Here is a 27,845-nt window from a genome sequence, read left to right as displayed (position 1 = left end):
TTGTTTTACAAGGTCAGGTCAGTATATTGTTTTGATGGCCCATTATGAATTAACATGGAAAAATTCATACCTATATTCCTTCCTTTGTATTAAAAAAAGAAAAAAGAAAAAGAAAACTTCATCAATGATCAATGGACCCTAAAACAATCCATTTCTAATGGGAGTTCAAATTAGAAAACAATCGAGTCAAATGAGAGTATAAGAACATGCAGCGCTTTGGCTCTACTTCAGATCTATGTTTCTGCCTAAAATTGGATTCCATGTATTAGAGTAGCAATAAGAGGTTGAATTATTCACCAGCTATTCCTAATCATTGAACTTCTCAGGAGTTCCATGACTCTCTTTGTTTTGGTTGATGGTATCTATTATTATTATTAGATGGATATCATTGTTCTTATGCTTCTATAGAATAATTGATCCATGTCTCTTTTTTTTTTTTTAATTGTCAACATTCTTATTTTCTTTTCCATCATTTTTGTTTGGATATCATTTGGTAAGAAACAGATTTAGGAGGCTGCAATCCTAAATCTGATCAATTTGGAAGAAGAAAAATATGGATTGATCGCATTTTAACAGACAACTGACATTAAGATAAGTGGACAATATAGTCAACGGAATATATGCAAAAAGAATTAACTGCACATTTCAATATCTCATGAAGACATCCTAAAGTTTCCCAATATGGAAAATGGGTTACTGTGTAGTTAATATGCATGTCCTCTAAATTTAGAGGACAAGTAAAGAACCAGAAAAGGTTGAGAAAAACTAATACAAAGACTTGAAGAAAAAAAAAAAGAGAGAGGAAAAGAAAATCTGCATGCCTCACAGGACAAAATAATCCTGGTTTCAGTATGTACTGGTCATGCAATCAGATGTTCCACCACTATAAGAGCATCATTTGTTCCAAAACAGGGTAATACACCCTCCAGAGTACTTCGAAGAAGCACCTTCAATATGAGAAATACTGATTACTATCCTGAAAAATAGTTAGAATCTTCCATGTTGCAGAAGTAACTCAAACAGGCCAATGAGAAGTATATCCCATTTTGATTGCGTTGCTAAGGTAACTGAATTCTTGATTTAATCAGTGGTTGCTAATATCTTGAGTGAATTATGAGTCATCACGTTGTCTTCAGATATTGTTTATGCCATCCAGTTTTCGTGTCGTTATTGAGGCTCCAAGATATGACAGCTCCTTATGAAGTCATTGGTATAGTTTACATGCCTCGTCCAAAATGGCTGGAGGTGCTTATATCCAATCTCTAGCCATGGTTTGCACTGTCCATTGTAGTGAATTACAGCAGCCTTCCTCACACTATCTGTGTTTGTCATCTCCTGATAGCCCAAACCTAACATATGCCATGATGAGTCTATAGGATGCACATAACCTCTGAATGCTATCAGGGCTGGTGGCAGTGTTCCAAGCTTCCACAGCGTCACACTGGATTTTAGATTCTGCCAAAAAAAAAAAAAAAAAGGAGATAAAAGTTAGCAGCGATGCCCGATAAAACAGTAACTTATATGCCATTGACACATCTAGAAAGCCTTTACTTATGAAAATAATCAGTTTAAGCATTTGATCATTTATATACTGCAGGTCAGAAGGGAAAATACGAATTGGGTATTGCCAATACTAACAAAGAGCAATCAAGCATTCAAAAATTGTATCGGACGATAAATACATGGGCAATCATGGAACACCTCAAGTAGTTCCATCATATAGCATATTGATAATCTGCTTTTTTTTTTACTTGTACTGATCCTAGCTGGCCAACACAGAAATTTAATGGAAAGTAGCAGCTAAGGCAGGCCCCAAACCTATCCCAGTTATAAAAATTAAAATCAAAACCTGCATTAGGATTGAGTCAACAGTCAAATGTTTTGGCAATTCCTAGTGGGGGATAAATCAAATATAATTTTGCATAACATCTTTGTTCATCCTTCATAATAATAATATCTCTGGGTTTACATCAATAACTTGGCATATCCACTATATCATGATTTGACCTTGTATTGGATTTGTACAAGTCCATTATGTGCCGGTGTATTGTAGTGACCGGTGTGGATCCTGTATGTGCCAGAATACTGTAAGGACCAGTACGAGTCCGGTACATACCGATACACACAGTATGCCAGCATATATTATAGAATTTTTTTAAGACTTGAGTATACATGGTATCGGGAGTGAGTTCATATTGTCGAGCCGATAGGTCAACAGACCGGCACAATCAAGTGGTACATAACAGAACCATGCACCATACAGTCATTAACTAATTGAAGGAAGGGGCAGATAGTACATAGAGAACAACATATATAAATGTAGGCCTGCAGCCTACAGCAAGGTAGAGAAAGCATAGTGCTCAACCAAAGTTGGAAGAGAACTGAAGGACATATGATACTTTGTACAAGTTCCCATAAATTTCTTTACAACTGTAAGAAGTTTGATAAACAAGTGTCACCTTACTATTGGCTCATTATATCAACCTACATATAACTAGTCATGATGTCACATTAAATTGTGATCGACTACATGAATCTTCTCACCCATTGAGCCCTATTTGGGGCCAATGTACTAAAACTAAGAGCATATTTTTTTAAAAAATTAAGGGGCCTTTTTAACATCTCTCATGATCTCCGCACATATCACTAATCTTAATTGATTCATCTTGTCTAACTAGGACTTCCATATATCCGTCTTGGTCATGTCTATATCATTTAAAATATTTTTTCTTATTTTCTTTTGGAGCTACACCCAATTGTTCATAAATGTGAATTTCCTATATATTTTTTTCTTTTCTGATAATCCATCTCAATCTCCACATCCCAATAATACTAACTTTTTTATACATGTTGTTTCTTAACTGTCTAATATTCCAACTAAAGCATGGCGGACCATATAACTGTCAATAACTCCTTATGTTTATATCAACATGTTACTAGGATCATTTGTCTTCACTTACCATAAAATGCTTTCTTGCAAAATTAGCACCAACCATATGTACCAAGATAACCAAATTTAGTCGACATTCTATGAAGGATAACAAGAATAATCATAATGTTAATTAAACTAAATTTATAGACTTGTTTGGTGAGCAACATGGAGTAAAATTCAATGAGATATGAAAAGAGAAAGAATCTTAATGTTCCTTTGTATAAGGAAAGTAAGATAAATGAAGACAAACGATGAGATGGCAATGGAGTTCAAATACTACCTCCATCACCCATAAAAGGTATGTCTCTCTGATGTTCGTCTTCCTCCAAGCATTCAAATCAAAAATATTCATCCCATATGCCCATGGACATTCATCAGGATCCAATTCATCAGCTATGAGGGGATGAGAGAAGTTGAAATATGTCCTGAAGCTCTTAGCCATCACCCACGTATCTTCACCTTTACAAGTTTCTACAGCACCATTTACTTTTCCAGAAAGATCAATCAGCCATAGTGGTGACAAGTCACGTTGAACAACGACATCATCATCCAGAAACACCACCTTGTTTAGGTTTGGAAATATCTGTTTAAAAGGTTAGAAAGAGCATATTATTAACATTTTTCATAAAATCGCTTTAAGTTTTGAACTGTAGAAAAGCTTTCTTTTTTCCTTTACTACAACATTGGTTCTCCAGAATCATTGGTTCAACCGTAGAAAATATATCAAAGTAAAAGGATCTCAGAAACATAGACTAATTTACCTCGGGCAGATATATGCGCAAATGGTTGAGCAGAGATATATATTTTGGACTCCTTGCCTGCAGTTTAGAAGCGAAGACCCTTGGATTTTCACTAACATTGGTTCCCACGATATGATTTCCATGATAGTGATTTCTAACACCATGGTAATTTGCAATAGCTTTAAGAATAGGTATACTTTCTCTCCTTAACCAGTGAAACTGGTGAACACCTTTCACCTCAATTATAGCAGGGGAAAGAGGATTCAAGGCAAACCATGCATGCATACCCGGATAGGTTTTCTTGTCAGTTATGACATGGAAAACAACCCTTCCAGGATTCAATGAAGATCTTACGACCGAGGTGACCACAACAGAGGCTGCAAGAATGTTATCAGTGGCTAGAACAAAATGGTGACAAGAGTTATCAGAGAGCAAAGATAGCAACTCTGGCGCTGGCAACTGTTTACGTGCTCGGGAATTGGATGAATACTCATCAGTCAAGCGTAATGTGAGACAATGTATGCCTTTTGGAATAGAAGTTGCTACAAAATGTTTGTGCAGTTGTTCTGCCAGTCTTGATCTTTTAACTTCTTTGTCCATATTTTCAATCTGCAAAGGACATACAAGTCAGAATTAGAAAACCACCCAAAATAAGTTCTTAATGATTGGATCGGAGAAGGACTAGCATTTTTATCTACAAAATAAAAATAGATGAAAATGACCACATTTATGTGAAAATAAAAAGAAAATAATACCTGATCAGATAAAAATATTATTTAGTCAGATGAAAAGAAAAGTCTTTATTAGGATTTCTAAATCTAATAACTCAATTAATGAAAGAAACTTTGAACTTTTTCTGGCTCTGAGAATTGCAATATTTTCTAAACTAAATCTAAAAAAAACATCACTTTTATTATGGATATGCTAAAGAATATTATTTGTCAGTCTTGACAGGAATATCAATTATATGTAAACAGTTGACATGGATATACACAGGACTTCTCCATCCCAGATCTGCTCGTTTTCAAACCCAATCCACTAAGGCCCTACAGAGGATTCACCTAACTCTCACATTGTTGGTGCCTGTGACAAAAATGCAGACACCATGTAACTTTTCTTATGAACAGACAACATCTATCTCGAAGAAGGACATGAAGGTAGATCTGGTAGTTTTTAGTTGTGCTGGATTAGACAATAAATTCTAAAATAAGAATCACATAAGTACCTTCAAAGATCATGGACTTATGCAATGATCATGTAAGTTTCAACATTGTGTTGGATGATAGCAGTAAATTGATGATAATATTCAGTATTATATATCAAGTCAGTTGACACTTGTAAAATGCAAATGCATTTTTTACGTACTCTTATCTATTCTTGTACATTTCATGTATGTTTATATAGGTAGGGTAGGGTTGATCTAGTAGTTCATGAGGAGAATTAATGCAAAGATCATCTAAACATATATTATTGATGGACATCTCAAAGGTAAAAACTAGTAGAGACTGTCTGCCCATAACAAAAACATTGCTAATATTCCATTCAATGACTTGAAAGAAAATAAACACACAGAGAAACAGTTTATTCAGAATATAGAATATACGAAAAATTCATTCTTGAAATATGACAAAAAGACTATTTCGTTTAAATTTGTACCTTAAACATAGAAACATTTTATGAATACCAATATGGGAATATAATATGAAAAATCATCCAAAGAAATCCATGCTTGAAGGTCCATTACAAAATAGGTATTGAGGAGGTATCTCATACTAAATAAAGATAAACAAGGAAGAGATTCACAAGGGCTAATGAGAACTCCAACATCTAAAGAAGAAACAAAAGACAAAAATATAAAATCTTCAAAAGAAGAAAAATGAAACAAAGAATAGTTCTGATAATCCTGCAAAGAATGACAAGCAGTATAACTTTCCTCTGGATAATCTCATAAAAATTACATTAATATGATGAATCTAAAAGCACAAAAGTTCAATGGCCAATTAATCCAGCAAGATTAGATTTGCTGAACATCTTTAGTTTTGTTCTGGGAAGGAATGTAACAAACAAAGGAATAATGAATAGCATACCATCGCTTTTAGTCTTATGGCAAATTTCTTGGCATCATACTCTTTATCTTTCATGTCAGACAGAAACTCACTGAAAGATTCTGGAAATTTCTCACTGTCCGGAATTTCCAGAGAGTTTACTTGTTCAAGTATCTTGTACAATTCTTTAACAAGCTTCTGTAAATGCATTCATGTGATTCTAAGTAAGACGTCGTCTTCACGAAAGAGATAATTATCCATGAATCATCAACTCAAATCGCAAAGAATAGAAAACACTACCGTGGAATCATCACCACTCCAACCAAGAAAACTCGGACCTAGCCGCCTCCTCAAACAATCTGAAACAAACAAAATATTACCAACAAAATTGATGTATATTTGTCAAAGCTATAAGCGTTGCATTCAAATTATGTTCTTCAGCAACAAAAAATTAGAATCAGAAAAGTGGAACTAATTAGGTGCTTGGTATAATCTTCTTAAATTTTTGTGTCCATTCGCTATATGGACATGCTTGTGGCATATCTTCAAGGAAACCCAGCTGGAGCAAAGCAGTAGAGATGTTGCAAGTAGCAGGTTAAAGAAAATCCATAGCAAACAGGTGGAGACAACAGCTAATTGCAAAACATAGACATCCAAATATCAATACAAGTAATTATGTAGATATGATAGGAGAACGAAACAAGATGCTCCAATGCAAACATTGTCAGATTGCTTAAGAGCACGATTAACATCATTTGTGAATATTGTCTGAATTTCAAATGAAGTATGGTAACCAACTTCATGGCAAAATCCAGGCGGCTGAAAGAAAAAAAAAAAAGGATGAGGAAATGCTGGTAAGCACTGCAGACTTTGGATAAGGAAAAACATATATATATGAAACACAGATTTAAAATCTGATAAGATGCCACATATGATGAAGGATAATGTTGAATGAACAAAATATCCAAGCAAGCCTTACTTCTAACAAAGTTAACAGAGTTTCCGTGTGGAATTTCCTTTAAAGTGACAGTTGAGGAAAGATCAATGCAAAAAGTAATATCTCAAACAAACAGCAGCATGCATAAGTTTGATAACTAACACAGCAAGGTAGATGTTTAAATGAAAACTAAAAGAGAGCACAACGTTAAAATTGCACTGGTAATGGAAACTAAAATATAGCAAAAAATTGGCTATAAAGGAATGCTATCGAGAAGACAAACAAAATTTAAACAACATAACAAAAAATCAATTGAGAATAAACAATTGAAACTAAAAGGGCATGCACCTCCATAGGTGCTACTTAACAAAATCATCAAAGAAATAAGAAAATGGACAAGCTATTAGCTCATGAAGTTAACGAAAAACATACATAGCTAATCCAGTGACAGTTCAGAAATATGTAGGGAGTACAAAAAAAGTTCCTGATTGGGACCACGCTAACCCTGCAAAAACTAATACGAAAATACATAAAAGAAGAAAAATATGGAGAAAGGAAAGATATGGAACAGTCTCAACTGTTCAGCTGGGAAGAAGGGAGCTCCACCAAACGCACGAAAAAAAAAGAAAAATAAGAAAACTATGCCCATGCACACACAAAAAGTGAAAAAGAAAAGAAAAGAAAACCATGCATATGCACAACTGCTAAACTAGTATAAAAATCAATTCGCGAGATCTTAGAAAGTAAAAACACCTATAACAATCAATTGTGTTCTGGTAAAAGGATAAGCAATTCCCATCAAAATTCGACTAAAGGATCGTTGAAAAGATTTAATCAGGTCAAGTATAAAAAGAGCCTAAAATTGACAATGTAATAAACCTAATGTTCAACCTAAGAAACTATATCACGAAGCAACACCACCATTAGACCTATACTGAATCCTGGATATGGAGTGAGGTATCGGAATTACTAACTTGTCAATCAGAGGGAAAGGTGGGAAAATATATACGTCAGCGTAACAACAGGCAATAAAATTTCAAGATTGACCAAAACGGATCAAAGGGGCAACAATCACCAATAATCAGATTAGCAATCAGCAAGTATAATATAGAATCATGTGAATGACGTGTTTTCAGTATTCCAAATGCAAATCATCCAATCTTGCGACGTCAGATCCTTTAGCGCCGGCGTAACCAATCCAAGATATCGAAATGCAACCAATTCAAGACCCACGAGAAGGGGTTTCCGAAACCTACCCGAGGAAGAGCAATCGTTGACGCCCTCGAGAGTGTCGACGGCGGTAAGGATGAAGACAAACGGCAAGAGGAAGGCCAGGGCGAGGACGGTGTAAAAGATGGTCCGGTTGGAGAAGTAACGCGCGGCAGCTTTCACCTTCATCAAGTCGAGGAACCATTGCTGCTCAATACCTTGATGCCTCTCGTGCCAAGAGAGAACCTAACCTGCATCGTCGTCGTAGCCGACGCCGCCGCGCCAGCTGCCTCCGTCCACGTGGCAGCGCCGGCGACACCAGATTCCGACGCCTCTAAGCAAAAGAACGCGCTACCAAATCGCCGAGGGATTCAGAGGCGGAGATCGCGCTACCGGCAGCTACAAGATTTGATCGTAGGAGCTGTTCATGATCTGGCATTGGGTTTCGGATCGGAATCAGGACGAGAAGAGAAGAATCGGTGCTCGTTCTTGGCTTTGGTGTCCAAGAAATATTGCACCGAGATCTTTGGTGTCCAAGAAATGGAGAGAGAGAGAGAGAGAGAGAGAGAGAGAGAGGTGAGGGGAAGGAATTGGAGCGTCTCGTAACAAATTCCAATTTCTGTTCCTTGGATATATATATATATATATATATCCCTCTTATTTTAATATTATTCAAAAAAAGATAAATTTCAAAAAAAGATAAACTCAAAACATAAAACAAGCTTTGGAAGGATCGCAGCAACACTTGGCTTCTAGTCGGAGGGCTTCCATGGGAGGTCAAACATGCACTGAGAGATCGCATTTCTAATTCTCCGATGGGGTCCATGCCATGCAGGATCTACTTAGAATAGAATTTAAAGATCATTATCATCTGTAGTTGCACTCTATGTCCATCGAACATGAATGCAGCTTTAGCTCTGGCACTACTAGCTCATGCAAATCCCATCGTCACTGTAATGGAAGACGGTAGCGAGACAATCTGTAATGTGAAATTATATTTGACTCTAATCCCAATTTTCTCATGTTCTTGTTTTTTCTTCTGTTTGACTCTTTCGTTGGAAGTTATAACTTTGTTGTTGTTGGTATAGTATCTCAAAAATAATTCCACCATAACCCTCTCAGCATTTTAATTTTATATAATATTATTGTATGAAAACAAAAAAGTATTGTTTGTTGAGATTTTCTCCATTGTGATATTAAAACAACCAAGGCAGGAAGAAGAAGAAGAAGAAGACCATATGCTCTTCAAGAAGCATAACAAGAATCTTGGGATGAGAGAACAAGAGAGGGTGAAGTGGTGAGAAGGGAGCAAGAACACTTCATGCCACCTCTTAACTTGTACGATAAGATCCAAGTAACACATTTGCAGTATGCTCAAATGACACATTGCTTCTTCTCAGAAAAAATCAGTGAAATTTATTTAGCTCACCCAATGAGAAGGTCATCATTATTTTATTTTTTTTCTTTTTGCAATTTAGTAGGTGGATGCTTTGTTACATCCCCAACAGGACAATGAACTCTGCCTGCATATCTTCTTATCCCACAAGTGTGTGACAACCTTCCACAGAAAATGGCACTTTGTTCTGTGATTATCAACTTAAATTCAACGATTGACCTTATAACTGATGGTTATGAGCAAGCAAAGCATACAAGATCATCTAATACAACCTACATATCAGTTTAATTCTGATATTGCTGCTGTAGTGCTGCAAATTAATTTATCTACAATATCATGTAACACAAGTTACAAGTTAATTTAGGTATGCCTACATTAAATTAATTTAGCATCATGGTGACTAAATATGCGACCAGGGAAAAGCATACCCTACTAAGGTCATGCTCAATGTCTGCAGCAGTTCGATGAGTCCTAGTAATCCGCTCGCCTTGTTGATGCAAGATAACAAGAGTTTTTGAAGCATCTTCTCTAATTTCTTCGGCAATTCTTAGACAGACAGCCATTTAGTTTATTTGGGGTCTCCTCAGCCTTGTACACAGCATAATGTTCCGATTCATGAACTGATTGGTTCTCAATGCCACCTGAATCACGAAAGTCATACTTGTATCTGTCTTTTGCATCTGAGAATCCCCAGGATGGTGCAGAAGCTGTCCCTATTCCTTGATCTTCATTATCGCCAAATTGATGGTTCTTAAATTTTGACTTGTCGACCGCAAAGATTTAGTGGGCTTGCTGTTTAGGTCGAGTTCCGAGTCAGAAACAGAATCCAAAGGGTTTTAGCCAGAAAGTCCAGGCTTCACATGATGTTGCCTATTGCCTGCTAAAGGAGTCCTAGTGCTCACCTTCTAAAGGAATCAGTGATCGAGTGAAGAAGACAGAGATATCAACACAAGCAGTATTAAAAACTGGACAACATGACCTTGAACTAGGGGAAAAAAATACAAGTATAAATGATTCATCAATATTTTTTTTTGTTGAACTATGAGCACAAGTACAAGAAGCATGCCATAAAACTAATGATAGCAAACGAATAGGAAGTAAATCATAAAACAAATGGTAATGAAAAAGAACTTGAACTCTATCATATAAGATATGACAATAAACCTAAAGTAATGCGCTGAGGCTCCTTCTAATGCAAGATTTGGGAAGGGTCAATCTACATAGTCTTACCTTTACAAGTAAGAAGTATGACTTTGTTGAATCACGAATTCTGATAATGAAATCAATTGATGAGTTTATTGGACTAAATATGTTTTTGAGATGAGTGACGCAGGAAATACTTCGATCATAGACTTGGAACATCAAAGGGCCAACTATCGAGCCAAAGGATTGATCAATGTGTCAGAGATCGGACTTCATGCTATAGGCTTAGGCATCGTGTCGTAAGCATCGGATATTGCACCGAAAGATTAGATGTCGTGAAAAAGTCGGCATATCGATAGAATGGGCGATGTGCCGGAGGTTCGGACGAAGTGCTGAAAGATCGGACGACATATCAAAAGAGAGTACAACTTGCCGAAAGCGTCGTAAATGTGCAGGATATATGATTGATTTGTTAAAGTCTTGATTGAGATCATTTTGGGTCAATTTGAGTTGGTATTAGATCGAAACAATGCCAACTTGTCAAGAAAGCCATTGAACCTATTAGAAAGCCAAACTTATTATTATTCACTTTACTCGTAATCCTTACTTGCACTCAATATTTGGATAATCGTGTTTCGATACGATCAAGCTTTAAAGTTGGTTAAAAATTTCTATAGCACTAATTCGGAGACAAACGAATCGGCCAACTAAAGAAACAACAAAATGTGTAACCCATTTCCAAAAGTTACCTTTCCGTAACCTGTTGGAGACCTAAAGCTATCGAAGAGGTAAAACTACACTAAATCATGTAAATCACTTGCATACCTAAAAAGTAAGCTCACAAAATAACATTATTAGACCCAGAATTCCAAGAAAATACTTGAAAATTCTCAAGACTATCAACTACACAATAAGCCAGAGGGGGGAAAGGAGAGTTTAATGAAAGAGAACAAAAAAAAAGAGGACTTTCTTGAGCAAAAAAGAAACCGAGAACAGAGACAATAGTAAACAAGAACATCAAAGAAAGGAACCCTAAGACAAATCATATAGCTTACAGCAAAACTAAAACAAATCACTCCTAGACCGCAAAACCCAAGAAAATACCTAAAACGCTTCAAACTATCACTTCGACAAGTAAACAAGGGGAAGAAATACCCGACCCAAAAATTCAAAAAAGAGACTTTTTTTTTTGTGAAAGACAAACTGATAACAGCAGGAGAAGCAAACAAGAAGAGGAACGTACCTTGGAGATCAAACCCGTGTGCGATCGCAAGAATCAGCAGCAACGACTGTAAATAAAATCAAGCGAGAGGTTAAGAAAAGATCTGACTTTGCTCCGCGAGCCGACGATCGCGTGAAAGAAAGAGCGCCGCAAGCGAGAAAGCGGAGCCTCCCGAGAGCATGAAGGGAGTTTCCTCGAATGGATCAAAGCCAACGGGATGAGGAGGCTCCCAAAGATAAGAATAAAAATTCGACCGTCGGAACTTCTTGTCGTGTTTTTACCAAGTGACCCACATGCGTGCTGGTTCGATCCATGTGGGCCACATACAAAACGACGCAGGCGATAGAGTGGGTACTACGAGAGAAGTGGCAGAAGTATCGCGAGCATTTCTACTTCTTGATTTGGTGACGGGATCCGTACCGCTGTTTTTAAATCGGACGGCCAAGAATGATTCTATCTCGGTGGATCTCAGGTTGGAGTTATTATTAGGGCGAATTCGCAGGAAAAACTTCTCTTTTGGGATTTTTCTTTTTTAAAGGCGCCCCCGAATCCCTAAAGCTCGTTTTTTTTCTTTTTGTTCTTCTAATACAAGAAGTATCTTAAGCCACTTATTTTGCACGCTCGAGAGCGAGTTTACTCAATCGAGGTGTAAGCCTCGGGCCAATGATACGGCTCGTAGGTTCGTGAGGAATTGTCCGGGACGATGAACGTACTCGTACGATTTTATCTTTTTCGAAACATTTAAGCTTCAAAATATACCTCTGCGGATAAGAGAGACCAAGCGGAGTTATGAGCCCTTCGTTCCCATACTCCTCGATCAATGTTAGACTAAATAGTCTTATAATTTAGTATTATTAAAAATATTATGATTCTGTGTAAACACATTTAAACATAATATTTTAATAAAATTTATTATTGAAAATATTGTAACACAATGTAAAATATTCATATTATATTATAAACATAATATTTTTATAAAAATTATTATTTACAAAGAGTAATTTAAAAATATTCATATTTTTTTAATTGAGACAGTAAACAGTGATCTCCCATTATTATCGGGCAAAATTAGGTGCGAGTCCTTTCCAAGTCAATAGTTTCGCGGGGAATAGTATTGCAAATATTGCTACTCCTCGATCCGAGGAAGAGATCCGTACCACTGTATTCAGATTGGACGGATTCCGTGTGGTGGATATGATCCGAGGTTGGAAGACAAAATTGCGTGTGAATTCTTCCAAGTCAATTATTTTCGTATTTATTCTTGAAACCAAAAACTTAATTTTTGTTATCATGATAAAATTATTAGAGATTGTTATCATTTTATTTTTTAAAATTCAAACTATGTATAGTTAGACGTGATCAATGAGTTCTCTAGATAGATATTATTTATAAGAGGGTCATGTACATGATATATATTTTATTAATATTTATGTAGCCAACCTCAAATGATTATTATTATTATTATTATTACTATTATTATCATTTAAAATAATCGGATGTAGTTCTTCTCCTGTGTGAAGTGGGTCGATAAATTTTAATTGAACTTACGTCAGACGAGATGATGAAGAGATGGAAAGGGATGGACTGAGTGCGAGGTGTTTCATCAAGTTTCAGGAATAAAATTTAATTTTAATTACTTCTCATGAAATCTGATCTTTGTAAAGAGCAAGTCTGGATAAAAGAGAAAGAGTGTTGATGGCCTCAGATGATTGGCTGACTGATACATCATGTCGGCATGACTGTGAGGGTGGAGAGTAGAACCCTAGAACATGGTTCCATTCCATCATCACACTGGGTGATGAAAGAGAGACTCTTGTTCGGATGAATGCTGTATATATCAATCATGTCAGCATTTATGCAGTACCAAGCCACAGAAAGGTTGATTGAGTGACAACAACCCGAATGAGAAAAATGACCTTGTAAGTTCCATAAACTCCTAGCGGTGTAATAGCACCGGAACTGATACGTCAAACCCTAATGAGAAAAGGGTTTATACTCGATAAGCTCAGTAATCTTGACAGGGGATTCTAAGCTTATCCTTTTAGTCGCCCAAATCAATCAGACAATGTTCTGTCGTAGGCACTGTTGCATCATCGACAGCACTAAATATAGTGCTTACCTGCGGTACGAGTAAAGAACATGAGAACACGGCATGTACTGTTTCTTTTCTTTTCCTTTTTCCTCTTCTTCTTTGTTGTCACATAATTAATTGTAACATATTGATGTCCTTCTCTTACTCTATCCTTAGCATTCTCTTTCTAGGCCATGGTGGGGCTGCAGCGGCAAATAAAAAGGAAATGGAAGAAAGCAGAATGAGTAACACGATTTTGTGGCCTCATTATCATCTCAAGACTGGTGCATGTGATGCGAAAGCATTGCAACATAAAGAATAAGAATGCATTTCTATTGAATTTTAGATGGTCTTCTTCTTCTTCTTCTTCTTCTTCTTCTTCCTCTTCTTCTTCTTCGGCTTTAACAGATAAAATATCTCTCCGATTTTTTTTTTGTTTTTATGATATCAGAATTAAATCAGAGAGACCTGAATCAGGCCAACAGTGCATCACGCCGTGTAGGGTTTCCAAACGGCTCCTGATGTTGCTTTCAGACAAGATTGCGGGATATCTTCCAGAGCAAGGCAGCATCACCACTAAAAGAAATGGCCAGAGAGAAAGCAGTCGCTCCACGGGTAATGGCGACAGTGTAGGAGCTTTTTGCTGGAGTATTAGTGCCGTCACTGAAGTCATCATATGCGAACCTTATTGATGATACTCCAGACGGAAAAGAGCCCGCTCTTGTATATACCAATACGTGTACCGTTTGGAACATCTGAGTAGGTCAATCATCAATGGAGGTGATGCACTGTCAAGGGGCTCCAATGAGTTCCATCCGAAAGGAACGTGCTTTAATGCGATCCAAGTTAGGTTTCGAAAGATTCGAGCTGTGGCCCCACGATATCTCCTCCACTGTCCCCTTCACGGCAACAAATCGATGATAAGATCGCTACAAATCCCACCAAATCCTCGACTAACCAAAGAGGAGAAGATATCTTCCTTCCAATGAAGATATCCAAAGAAACTGTACTCGACAGTATTAAACTCGCCTAACTTGTTACCAGAAAGAAAAAGGAATACTCGATGATATGTTGGAATTTTCTGAACATTTCACGATGCTGCACTACTGGGAGGTGACACAATGCTATTTGTTCCTCAGAAAAACATCCATTTGTCCAAGTAAAACACTTGATGATTTCTTAGGTTGTGATCTTGAGGATTTTTGCATGGCTTACATGTTCCCTTCCCACATCATGCCACGCATAAATTGCTAAAAGGTCTTTCTTCAAATATGTGGTGCACACGAAGGAGACAAGCTGATAAGAAGATCGCATCAAACAGTTGTCGAGAAATCTACAGGGCATACCCATCCAACAAAGACTTCTTTTTTGTCTTGACCAAGTCCACCTCAGCCGAAGGTGTATACATACATACTTAGATTACCTTGTACTCATCAAATTATAATGTAGTCATCAAATAGAGCACGGATAGAACGAAAGAATCATTACTCGTATAAAAGATTAGTAGGAATTTTTGTGTTGTTAGGATATCTTTAGACACATCTCACCTACCTTTCCCTTCTTTCACCCCCAAACATACATATACGGTGCAGAATGAAGCCTCCACATCAACACCATTTATTCCGTAATCAATCGCCATCCGCATGGTAATAATAGTTCATTTAATGAAACCCTCTTCGCTTAAAGGTTTTGGAGCAACGACAATGTGATAGGCGAGCAAACCGGGAGTGAAGTATATGGTACTACACAGTCAAACTCATGTCACAGTGGGATTTCAAGATGCTGAGTCTCAAATAATAAATAGTTCATGGTGCACCTCCGTCCTGCTACTACTGCCTGGGATCCTCGTACTATACTGGAGTTTTTACGATGATGAGTCTCAAATAAATTAATTTTGTTCGTGGTTAAAAATAAATTTTCTTTTATTAATGATAATTATGTTATTTTAACTCGATAAGAGGATATGTAAATGATTCAACACCATCGTCATGTCAATTAGGTCCTCCTGTCACATCCACATTGGCATCTACTTGATGTAACTTCGCGCACTCAATTCTCTCGACACGTTAGATTAGGTTAATCATATATATAATAATAATCGTAATTCTTAAATTTTTAATAGATTTTTTTTTATCGACCAACTATTCCACATAATTATCCTATTAATTTCTTACTTAATTCTAACTATTATAAAAAAAATCATATAAAAAGATCCTAAGCATGATTCCACGACTCCCAAATAATTAATATACAACACTTTTTTTATTCTTTTAATAATTTAAATATCAAAAGAGATTTTACGGAGCACATCCCTAATATAAGAACTGGTGTTGGCTCCAACCATAATTTGTATCAAATATATATATATATATATATATATATATATATATATATATATATATTCTTCCCCGGTTACAGTAAACTTCCAGTACCTATTGTTGGGCCCACGCGGACCCACGTGAGGCCACTATTCCAAGTCCCATGACGAAGCGGGTAGTTGTGACGGGTCGGCCGCGAACTGACAGCCAAGAAAAATAGTAAACTGTGTCAAGAGAGATGGCTTTGGCGGTAGAGAAGCTTCCGAAAAGTACACCCCAAAAGCCTCAACGCGTCTTAAAAATATCAAAATAACGTAATAAGGAAGACGAGCGTACTCTTACTAGTTTGGCGGTGGGAGGGGGAGGGGAGGAGAGAGAGAAAGAGAGAGGCTGAAACACTTACCTTAACCCTACGGCAACCCTAAGGCGGCGCCAGCCGATCGGAACGCATGGAAGAACAGGAGGAGGGCCTCCCGCCGCTATCCGACGCGTCCTCCAGCTGGAAATCCTCGGCCGACGGCGCCTCCATCTCGATCGCCTCCCTCCGCGACCTCTGCGTCGGGGAGGGCCTCGACTGGGGCCTGCCCGGCGGGATCGGGGACGGACTCCCGCCAGCGTTCGATCTGCCGTCATGGGTGACGGAGGAGCCGAGATCCAGCGACGCAGCCGCGGCAGTGGCGGCGTCGAGCTCGAGCGACGAGCGTCCCGGCGGGAAGCCCGCCGAGAAAGCGTGAGTCGCTCCGTTTCATAACCGAACCCCCCGTCTCTCTCTCTCTCTCTCTCTCTCTCTCTCTCTCCTCCGAATGGCAGACTCGTGATTATGTCGCACTCAGAGAGGAGCGAATTCAAGCGGCGGAAGGAATCGAAGGCGATCGGAATTCGCCTCCTTTTCGCTTTTCAGGGTTCGTTTCAGACGAAGAAAAGTAGAGACGTGTGACGGTGAGGGGCAACCGCGTAAATAAAGGAAAGTGTCGGGGGCATGGTCGGGATCGCAACGAAGCCGCCATGGCGGCGGGAATTCCGTGTTTTATTACTTAATATTTTGAAGATTACGCGATTTTCTTTTTTATAATAATAAATAATTTCTTTCCGAAGTAATTAATTTATAGAATAATAAGCATTTTTTGGGTTATGAAGTCAATTTTAGTGACGTGTGGGCGGAGAAGACCGATGATGAGAAAAGCCAATTAATTTTTATCTTCGTTTTCTTTATCTACTGTATCTGTTTAGACTTGCGTCAAACGTCAACTCATCTCGGCTGGCTGTAGGAACACAAGTGCCGAAAGGGTGCAAAAGGGAACTCGTCAACCGAGGTTTGCATTCATGACCAAGTCTGAAGTGGATCACCTGGAAGATGGCTATCGGTGGAGAAAGTACGGACAGAAAGTCGTCAAGAACAGCCCATTTCCGAGGTCAGTCGACGTCTCCTACTGCAGAAGCTCATCATCATATGTTCCTCGTTTCATGGTGTTTTTTTGCTCCGGTCGTAAACTTTGACTAGTTGTTGTTTTCACAAGTAAAGCAATCCAATATTATTTATTCCTTCTGCTGAAGTAGCTGTCACAGCTGAAGCAATTTCATGTTATCATTCGATCGCACAAGTAGGAAGTTCCAAATGGTTTTCTCTTTCTTCTAAAGTTGGAGTACACAGTCAAAGATTGCAACGAATTTATGATGACAATGGCCGATGAATATGTGCGATGATGAAAACATCACAACCGATCTCACGACTGGCCGTCGCTCATGCAGGAGTTACTACCGGTGCACACACAGCAAGTGCAATGTAAAGAAGAGAGTCGAGCGCTGTTCGCAAGATCCCAGCATCGTCATCACCACCTACGAAGGCCAACACTGTCACCACACCGTCTCCGCCTCCCCTCGCACCGACGCGTCGCCATCTCAACAGCTTGCCTCATCGGCACCGCAGATTTGTCTGCCGGCGATGCAGTTCCATCGGAACCCTCCCGTGATTCCTGTCATCCGTCCAGGCCAAGTAATCGGTCCACGGTACGAGGAGCGAACGCCGATGGCGATGGAGAGAACCTCGCCGGCTCCCACGGACGAAGGCCTGCTAGATGACGTCGTGCCATCTGGAATGAGAAGGAGATGACGAAAGTAATCTGGTATCGAAACTTTAAACTTGCTTATGGTATACATGTTTATGTTCTGCTACAACACATCACCGATAGTATCCTCATTATTCTGCATAAATCTAAAGCAGCAAATCCATGATGAAAGATGCATGAGTTTAGGAACTCGTTGTGGCAACATGGACATTTTACTCGATCTACATGAAATCTTATTCACTATGTGTAGACTCTTTAATGTCACAAGCTGATCACCTTTTCTATCTATCTATCTATCTATGTTCGTCCTCATAAGTTTGCTTCTCTTCGTGGCAACGATCTTTCTTGCAGGTTCTTCGGAAGAAATCGAAGCATGGAAATATATATATTCATCTACGTGGCTCCTCTTTCGGTTGTTAGACTTACTAATCATTTGTAGCTCTTCTCATTTAATTTCTAGATCTTCTTCTGTTGTTGTAAGAGTTCATGTCGGAGAAAAAGAGAACTCATAGCTATTCATGGGAAGAACGAGATCTCAACCTCTTTGTTTCCTACCTCGTTCGTCTCCGGTCCTGCGGCACCTGAGAAGAGAAAGAAGGTAAACAACCGCGTTCTGAATGATGACGGCGACTTCTCTTGTCTTGTCTCATCGGTTTCTTTCCTTTCTCCTCTCTCTCAGAGGCGTTTTGAACTGGACCTAAAGGTCAGATAAAAGTGAGAGTGAGAGAGAGAGAGAGAAAAGAATACGCTGGCTTCCTCGGGAACAGGAACTGTCCTTCGTGGAAGAGTTGTACGTCAGAACCAATTTGCATGGCATGCACGTCATGTGCCCTTTTGAAGAGCCAATAGAGATCTGTAGCAGAACACAGGGAATTGGGGCCTTTTGCCTCTCTATTCTCTCTCTTCCTTTTAGCTTCAGTTACATTACATGAAACCTAGATAGATATAAAGAACAATAAATATAGCACCTACATTTGGTCCGATCTAGCTCACAGTCATATGGGACGATTAATGACGTGACCAATTCATCATTTCTTCAAACGAGATATTTTCTGACACCATATCGAATTATTAAATCAATCCTATGGAGCAATTTCCTTTTAGGTTTTTTTATTGTAAAAGTACCTATGTGTTTTTTCAAGGAACGGTACGTTTATTTTTTTTATAATTCTATAAATATATCTCTCGTCCTCATTGCCATCGTCGTGTCCGCTCACTTTTGTCTTCTCGATAGTGTGAGTGCGGAAGTGACATTGGAAGTAGGTGACAGATTCACGACAACACCAGAAGAATAGAAGAGATGGTAGGGCAAGCAAGCAGCTATAGGGAGGAGGCCCTACGGGGCAAGATGAGGGGGAAGGACACCGGATAGAAAAGGGTGTTCGGTAGGGAGGGCGAGATGATGAAGGCGACAGGGCGGAGGAAATGATCACCGAACAATGACAAAAGACATTTACCGATATTACTAGATTTAAGAGCACCATATGAAATAAAAATAAAAATAAAAACAGAGCCATTCCTTCCGTGAAAAACCAAAAAAAGAGAGTTTTTTTTAAACAAATTCATCCGTATTTAACTGTTTCCGTTGAAATAAGATCATTGATGTGACAAACTAATAAATCCTAAATCAACTGTTGCGTCACGAATTCTAATCATATGTTAGGTTTTCAGTTCATTAGCATCGTGCGTTAGATATGTCACAAAGCAGATACAAATAAATTCCTAATTTCACTATGTCACTCGTTCAATAAGCAATGTTGCAGATCAACATCCACATGTGGTCTTGTATCCGATCAATATGCCCCATAAAAATTATTCGGGGTTTTGCTCTTTTGTTCCTTCAGCTGCAGATGAAAATTCCAGCTCCAAGGAAACATGACATAGAACAAGAATAAAATACGATTTAACGGAAAACACATTAAAACATAAAAGCTTCTCTGAATCATTTCAGAAGAGCCAACCACTCTATTCGATCACCATACAACTATATACATCACTTGGTTAATGGAGGCATACAGCATAGCAGCAGATCAGGTGTTCATACGAAAGACGGTTTCAGAACAAAATCAACTCACGACCAGTCTGAAGCACAGATTACTATCTAAAACACTTTCCTACTTTCAGAAAACAGAAAGTCGACATGTTGATTGGTGTTTCCATATATAACAAAAGTCGACATGTTGCAACAAAGTTGTTCGATAACCCCAGAATTGAGCAAGGGCATTCTTATTGTCATCAGCTCTTGCTAGTTAAGATCTCCTGCTGTTTCTTCACCATGGCTTTGTGTTTCTGCCCAGCAATATGAATGTCAAGGACTTTTTGGCTGTTGCACACAACGTTGCATAGATAACAGCCTCTAATTGCATCTGCAGCCGCCCCTTGTTCCAAGACTTTCCGCCTCTTGGTCTCCAAATCCTGCTCCAATGCTGGTCCGGTCTTATTCTCTGGTTCCTCAAAAGCAGCTGGGTTTTCCATCTGTAAATCTACAACTTGATCATTTGTAGGCTTTTCTGTGAAGGTCTCTTGTAGTTTTTCCAAGTTTTTCTTATGTTTTTTCCCCATTTTGTGCTTGTTAAGGACATCTTCACTATTACAGCTGATATTACAAATTTCACAATACAGAGGCTGTACAATCCAGGGGGCAGTGTGTGAGCCACTTGTACAGGCTGGAAAAATTGTCTCATTGGGGGAAACCATAGATGGTGAATTGGAAAGTCTTCCCTGGGCCTGTAACGTGCAATGCTAAGGAAATCAGTTGTCACAAAGTCATTATGTCTTGAACCGAACATGAATTGTTAAAAGATACAGTTAATTGCTGTAAATCGAGAATAAAAAGATTACGTAAATCAGATAGGGAATATTTGCAGGCAACACATGATACATGTAAAGCGAGATACAAAAGGCCTGCTCATTCACAATCTTATGGTTCAATAGTTGGTCTAAGCCACGACCACAATTGTGAGAAGTTTACAGAAAAACTAAGCCATGCTTCCCAGACTTTTAAACAGCATTTCTGAGGAATGATGATTCCTTCTAATACATAATATAATGATATTTTTGAAACACAATCCCTTTCTGATACATAGGAGACCTCCTAATGCAAGTTTCAACTTTAGGGACTGTCAACAACCTTTCTAACACTCTTCTGCAATGTCCGTATTCAATGCTCCATGTAAGTTTAGCAAGAATGTATACCCAAATATGGCCACATCAACTAGTCCATAAGAAGAGATGAGTTTATGATACTGAAATCTTGTTCAGTTGGCCCTCAGTCAATTTTATTTTTTCATAACATCATGACAGGAATAAGTGCTGCTATTGCTGACTTGGTTAAGGACAGAAAAATGTTACTGCATTAGCAATCCTAAATATGCTGTTAATTAAAACAGTCAGCAAAGAATATAAGCTGAGAGAAAAATAAGTACACAAATCATGCCAATTTCTTTACACATCATATACAAGAATGCAGAAACCTCCTCATGTATAGCCTCGATATTCTAGACGCACCATCATATTTCCATGCATATCAATGTAAATAGATTGTGATCCACTATAGTCAATTAAATTGGTTGAGCATCTGTTACCTTAAGGACGTGCTTTTCTCCTGCAAGATGGGATGCAAAGGCCTTGTCGCTGTTGCATACAACATCACACAATGTGCAAACTCTAACAGATTCAGCTGCTACGCCTCCTTGAATTACTTTTGATTTCTTAGTCTCCAGATCTTTGAACTTTGTCTTGGTACCAGTGGCACTCATCTGGAACATACATATCAAATATATATCCGAACATGTAACTTTTGATATAATGCACGTCAACACAGACAAGAATGTATTTAAGTACAGTCGAGCATCTATTTACCTTCATGATGTGCTTTTCTCCTGCAAGATGGGAGGCAAAGACCTTGTCACTGTTGCAGACAACATTGCACAATTTGCAAATTCTAACAGATTCAGCTGCTGCACCTCCTTGAATAACTTTTGATTTCTTCGTCTCGACATCTTTGACCTTCGGAATGGTACCAGTGGCTTTCATCTGGTATGTACATATCAAAATGTACATCGGAGTATGTCACTTTTGACATAATGCACATCAATACATACATATAAGAATGCATTCGACTCAATTTTATTGATTATCTGTTACCTTAATGGCGTGCTTTTCTCCTGCAAGATGGGAGGTAAAAACCTTGTCACTGTTGCAAACAACATTGCATACTGTGCAAATTTTAACAGATTCTGCAGCTGCGCCTCCTTGAATAACTTTTGATTTCTTCATCTCCAAGTCTTTGACCTTTACCTTGGTATCAATGGCTACTCTTATCTGGTAGATATTATAATGATATCTAAGCATGTGACTTTGGATATAATGCACATTACCAGCTAAAACTAAGTGGCTGTAAGCTAGCAGATTCTGTGTAACAAGAATTGTGTCTGTCCTTGCTAATAAACTATTTTAGAGATCATTACTAGAGCAATCAAATGCCTGAACAAGAAAGTACCCAGAATTAAAGCACATAGTATTGCCAGTTCTCTAACCTACCTTTACTTGATAAAAAGCATTCCTCAAAACTTTGAAGAAGCCAATTGAGCAGCCAGTTACTTACATTGCTACATATCACATTTTGTAAACCTAAAGGATGCATTATATTCAGTCCAAAAGTACATAAAGGTTTGAGTTCCCAAGTGCAACCTGTCTCCATGTACCCTCATCCTTTTAGCATATGCATTGATGTGGTGTCCAAACACCAACCCTGAAAAGAGCCATTGCAGCCACAACAAGTTTACACAGCGAGATGCTCCTTTTCTTCTTAAGTCCACATGGAGACAATCATCAAGAATAAGGTTTATCCTCCAGTAGTGATGGCCATGCCATCACTTGCAATAATTCATGAGAAAAACATTGAAAATGGAGGGGCATAGGAGAGAAGTAAAAAATGAATATTTGTGGAAGAAGGGCAAAGCTATAGAGAAAAGCTCAACACTCATCAAAGCAATTAGTCTTATCTGCATTTACAGTGAGTTGGACCTCCCAACTCTATAGGAACAGTTTCCACTTACCTGCATCCATGTTTCTCCAACATTCACTTCCTTACTCCTGTGAACCATGATGGTAATAAATGGAAATGTAGTAGTTAATCATGAAACTAGAGCCCAAGGTGAAAAGTCTATCAAACTACTAGTTGAAGTAGCCTTTCATATGGGAGAGACCCCCCAATCCCCTAGTTCAAGTTTGAAAGCAGACTCATACCTGATGTGTATCAATGCGAAAGTGCTTTATCTTTCGTTCATTTTAGGAACTTAGCTTTTTGTTTTGTAGTGAAAAACAAGTAATATGATGTCAATTTTATCATTTTATAATTGACAACAAGTAATATGATTTTGTTTGCCAATGATATTATCCTAGTTGGTGAAAACCGAAGCGAAATTAATTATAAACTTGAGCCATGGAGACAATCCTTAGAAACTAAAGGTTTTAGATTAAGTATGATTAAAACTGAATATATGAGATGCAATTTTAGTGATACTAGGAATAGACAAGAGAATATAATTGAGTTGGATGGACAAGAAGTTCCTTTAGGTAAAAGCTCTAGGTATATTTAATCAATTATTCAACAAGATAGAGAGATTGATAAAGATATTATTCATAGAGTAAAAACATGATGGTTAAAATAACAAGAAAAGTTGTGAGACCGACAATACTTTATGGATCCGAGTGTTGGGCAATTAAAAAATAACATATACAAAAATTTTGTCTTGTTGAGATGAGAATGCTATGATAGATGTGTGGCGTTACTAGGAAAGATAGGAAAAAAATTATTTTTATTTGTGAACAACTATATATCGTTTCGATAAAAATTAAGATGAGAGAGAATTATTTAGAATGGTATGCACATATGCTTAGAAGACCTTCAGATGCGGTAGTTAGAAGAGATGAAATGATTAATGTTAGTGATACAAGGAGAGATAGAGAAAGACCTAAAAAGCCTTTAATAGAAACCATAAATAAATATCTAAGTATTCTGAACTTAACTAAACATATGACTGTTTACATATCTCAATGGTGGCAAAAAATCTATGTAGCCAATCCCAAATAGTTGTGCTTTACGACTTTATTGTTGTTATAATCAATAGCTTGGTTGCACAAAAGCATCTACATTGATAAGACCAAGTGGAACAATATATGAGCTCAACTTAATTTGGTTGTGTGGCATCTCAAATTCAACTTAACTTGATATTTTCTAAAATGCCACGTGCTTAACATATGGTAAATTGGCACTATATAAATTAAAAAACGAAGACGCTCATGCATGAATAAACTAAGTCAAATTCATGTAATTTACAGTGTGAAGCTCAAAATGCAATAAAAAAACTAAATCAAGAATTCAATTTGACTCGATCAACTAAAAATCGAGTCGAGCCAAGTTTTGTGCTCCAGACAGCAGTTGCCACCCTAATTCAAGACAAATTAATATCTGTCTATGTTCAAGAAGCAAAGATGAAGTTGACGTGAAAAGAGAACTTCTGTCAGTAAGTTTTGTTTCAGGACCAGGATCCACAAGGAACAGCTAAAAGCTCAAGCAAGGATGAAGTTCAGCACTAAAACTTTCAGAACTCCCTTCCCTTTGGATTTCTAATACACGGAATTGTTTGATCCTCTTGCCACCACGCAAGACTTAGAATGACGGCCAATATTGTGCAATTTCTGCCAATTCCAGATAGAAATCACCCTCTTTTAACAGCACGAACTTCAATCTATCAATAAGGAAAAGAAGACGAATCGAAGGCCAACCCATAAAAGAAGATTAATGAACGGTTCAAGCTCGAAAAAATGAGACGAGGCAAGAGGCAACTCACGGGACCATAGCTCGAGGGATCCACATGAAACGGCAGAGCGGGGAACTCCTGCGCCTGCCCTCCGGCCATGTTATAGTAAGGCGCCAAGCCAATCCCACCAGCAACCGTCATCGCATAGGGCGTGGCGATCCGGTGATCGCGGACGTCAAAGGGGTTCACCCCCGCCGCAGCATCGGCGGCGCTCGTATTGGGGTTAGGGCACGTGAAGTAAGACAGCGGAGGGGAAGCGTAGGATTGGGGTTGGTACGACACCGGAGCCGCTTCGTAGAGAAGGTGGTGGAGGCGGCGCTGATCGTTCTGGTCGGCTGCCGGAACCGGAACTTGGGATTGGCGATCCATTCGACGGGACAAACCAATAGACCAAGAGAAGTAAAGGAGATCTCATCACAATTATATTATATTTGTTTCACATATTATATATATATATATATATATATATATATATATATATATACATATGTATGTATGTATAACACTAAAGTACTCCACAAAACACTAAATCATCCAAAGTATTACATGTAATCCCATAAATTAATAAAATTTATTATTTACTCACTTAATATATTTTTAACATGCTATATATGGATGATTTTTTTTAAAAAAATCCATGAGTCTTTCCTAAATAAATTATTTTTTTATTTTCTAAGATAACAAGAAAAGAGTCTTTCTTAAATATATTTTTTAATTTTTTAAAATATTTTATCTCACAGGGCTTTTAAAATGATATCTTTGATCATTAATTTGATGAAAATATTCCTCCGTCCTTCACCAATCGCCCTCGACCACTATCGCCTCACCTATTCCTAGTCTTAACCTTCGTTGCCTTTATCACTGTCACCCCTGATCCAATCAAGAGTGATGTCACCCGTCAAACCTTCTTCCCTCACTCATTTCTCTTCTCCTCCTCCTCTCTTGTCGCTTGTCCTTCCCCATCATCTATGGCCTTTTTCCTCCTCTCTCCATTTTTATAATTAATAAAATTTATTATTTACTTATTTAATATATTTTTTAACATTCTAGATATGGATGATTTTAAAAAAAACCTCCAATTTTGAGTCTTTCCTAAATAAGTCCTTTTTTTTCTAAATTTTCTAAGATAACAATATATAAGTTTTTCTTCAAAAAGTTTTTATTTTTTTAAAATTAAGATATTTTACCTAACCATTGTGCTTTTACCAAATGACATCCCCGTAATTGCTTTAGCATGTCTTTTTTGTTAATTTGATAAAAATAACTCTCCATCCTCTACCAACCCCCCCTTCAACCATTGTCACCTCCGTGGTCATTAGTCCTAACTTTTGTCTGCTTTTGCCATCATTATCCTCACTCTCCTCACGAGCGATGCCATCCGTTGAACCTCCTCACCTTCGCCATTCCTCTTCTTCTCATGCTCCTCTTCCCTCGTTTCTTGTCCTTCCCTATCATTTGTTGCCTCGTCCCCCTCATTTCTTTTCTTCTGTTTTTTCCTTATCTTTTGTGTCTTCTCTCTCCTCTGTCCTTCCCTAGAAAGAAAGAGAAAATAGAATAGAGACGTTTCTCATGGGAGAAGCAGGGGCAACAATGACGAAGGCGATGATGGTCAGGAGAAATAATAATCATAACGATCAAGAGCAATTGGTCAAAGACGGAGGCATATTTTCATCAAATTAATAATATAAAAAGGGTTCATTGTTGTGCTAAAAGCCCAATAATAATAATTTTTTAAGGTAAAACACCTAATTTTCTCCAAAAATAACAAAATTATCTTGTTGACAGCGAGGAATTCACACCATCTCAGCTAATTGAACCAACCAAATTGGTTCAGTGTCAAATTAAATGGGTTATAATACTTTTTTAAAACGAGTTAGAGTATCGTGGTTCATTAATCGATAATCCTTTTGACTATATTTAAAATATTATATCTTTTTAAGTAGATTTTGGATCCAATCACAACTTGAGCACTTGAAAAAAATATTGTAACAAAATTGCACTGCTCAGAGATATTCTATTTCTGATGATTCTTTCTTCGGTGCATACATCTTGAGTTTTTATTAATAAACACCTTTTCATCATGTTCACGGCATGAAATGAGCAATAGATATCTATTGATAGGCCCCTTAGATAATAAGATCAATAGATAAACTTGTGAATAATGTAAGAAATATTTGTATTATAGATTCGGACCATTAAAGAGCCAATTGTCGAGTTGGAGAATAGTGAAAGATTATTGTATCGAGGAATTATATATTATTTTATTAGGCTTAGCAATCTATTTTAAACGGTGGTACTATCTAACAATCTAGTAGTATTAGTATCATCCCGAAGAGTCCAAGCGATGTAGTTTTGACAATTTCGTAATCGTACTAGTATTGTTTAGAGCCATGCTTTCAGATATTTTTCTTTATATATTTCATATTTTGGGTGGTTGAGGCCTTAAGTGACAACTCTTTCGCTTGTTTATATGAGTTAATTCTTTGTTGAAAAATAAGAGTATCTTAACATTCTCTAACTCTTCAAAAAAAACAAAAGTATAAATCCAAAAGTAAGATAGATCAAAATGTAAAAGTCGATGACCCTAACAAAAAAAAAGTATTGAGAGTGAAAGTAAGACATGATGATTGAATTTTTTTTTTACTCAATTGAGATATTAAAGCTTGTCTAAAGTTTGCACTATTACTCATCCTATGAATCATTATAATTAGTGGCACGGGTTAAAAATGAAAAAAACAATTCAGCATTTGATCAATAGTTTTTTTTTTCTATTTAAAATACAAAAGGTGAAATCATACATATATATATATATTTATATCTTAAAAACTTGAGTAATTAAAATGTGCAAAAACCTTTAATACGATGCTTAATCCAACGGCTAAATCGTATGTTAAATACTTACCTTAAATCATCACCAACTAGCCGTTGCGAGGTCGCCG

General features: G+C 37.6%; 2 protein-coding genes, 1 long non-coding RNA gene and 1 pseudogene across 6 annotated transcripts; 1 reads left to right on the top strand and 3 right to left on the bottom strand.

Moving 5' to 3' along the window:
• Window positions 1–619: 619 nt before the first annotated feature.
• Window positions 620–8,757, bottom strand: LOC135616474 (probable galacturonosyltransferase 13; annotated as a pseudogene).
• A 716-nt stretch (window positions 8,758–9,473) lies between these two features.
• Window positions 9,474–11,959, bottom strand: LOC135616475 (uncharacterized). 2 transcript variants are annotated; one of them, XR_010488346.1, is made up of 2 exons: window positions 11,646–11,959; window positions 9,474–10,164 (listed from the first exon to the last, which is right to left on the bottom strand). It is a non-coding gene; the product is annotated as an uncharacterized LOC135616475 (long non-coding RNA). The 2 variants fall into 2 exon arrangements; XR_010488347.1 differs by having other exon boundaries at window positions 9,474–10,161.
• Window positions 11,960–16,329: 4,370 nt separating this feature from the next.
• LOC135616473 (probable WRKY transcription factor 57) lies at window positions 16,330–19,135 on the top strand. 3 transcript variants are annotated; one of them, XR_010488345.1, is made up of 5 exons: window positions 16,331–16,743; window positions 17,282–17,425; window positions 17,763–18,136; window positions 18,431–18,677; window positions 18,759–19,135. XR_010488345.1 is itself a non-coding variant. In XM_065115705.1 (4 exons), exons 1-3 carry the CDS (start codon window positions 16,463–16,465, stop codon window positions 18,121–18,123), a joined length of 786 nt encoding a protein of 261 aa, XP_064971777.1. In that variant the 5' UTR covers window positions 16,331–16,462; the 3' UTR covers window positions 18,124–18,136; window positions 18,431–19,135. The 3 variants fall into 3 exon arrangements, 2 of the variants coding, with proteins under 2 accessions (XP_064971778.1, XP_064971777.1); XM_065115705.1 differs by having other exon boundaries at window positions 18,431–19,135; XM_065115706.1 differs by having other exon boundaries at window positions 16,330–16,743; window positions 17,763–19,135.
• An 862-nt stretch (window positions 19,136–19,997) lies between these two features.
• On the bottom strand, window positions 19,998–25,316 carry LOC103991001 (uncharacterized). Its single transcript, XM_009410337.3, has 5 exons — window positions 24,937–25,316; window positions 22,226–22,402; window positions 21,941–22,114; window positions 21,664–21,837; window positions 19,998–20,806 (listed from the first exon to the last, which is right to left on the bottom strand). Exons 1-5 carry the CDS (start codon window positions 25,273–25,275, stop codon window positions 20,315–20,317), a joined length of 1,356 nt encoding a protein of 451 aa, XP_009408612.2. The 5' UTR covers window positions 25,276–25,316; the 3' UTR covers window positions 19,998–20,314.
• Window positions 25,317–27,845: the final 2,529 nt, after the last annotated feature.

Source organism: Musa acuminata, chromosome BXJ2-7 (assembly GCF_036884655.1).
Source record: "Musa acuminata AAA Group cultivar baxijiao chromosome BXJ2-7, Cavendish_Baxijiao_AAA, whole genome shotgun sequence".
In the NCBI taxonomy this organism is placed as follows: domain Eukaryota; kingdom Viridiplantae; phylum Streptophyta; class Magnoliopsida; order Zingiberales; family Musaceae; genus Musa; species Musa acuminata.
Note: the sequence above shows the minus strand (reverse complement) of the source record. Positions and strands in the feature narration are given on the sequence as shown.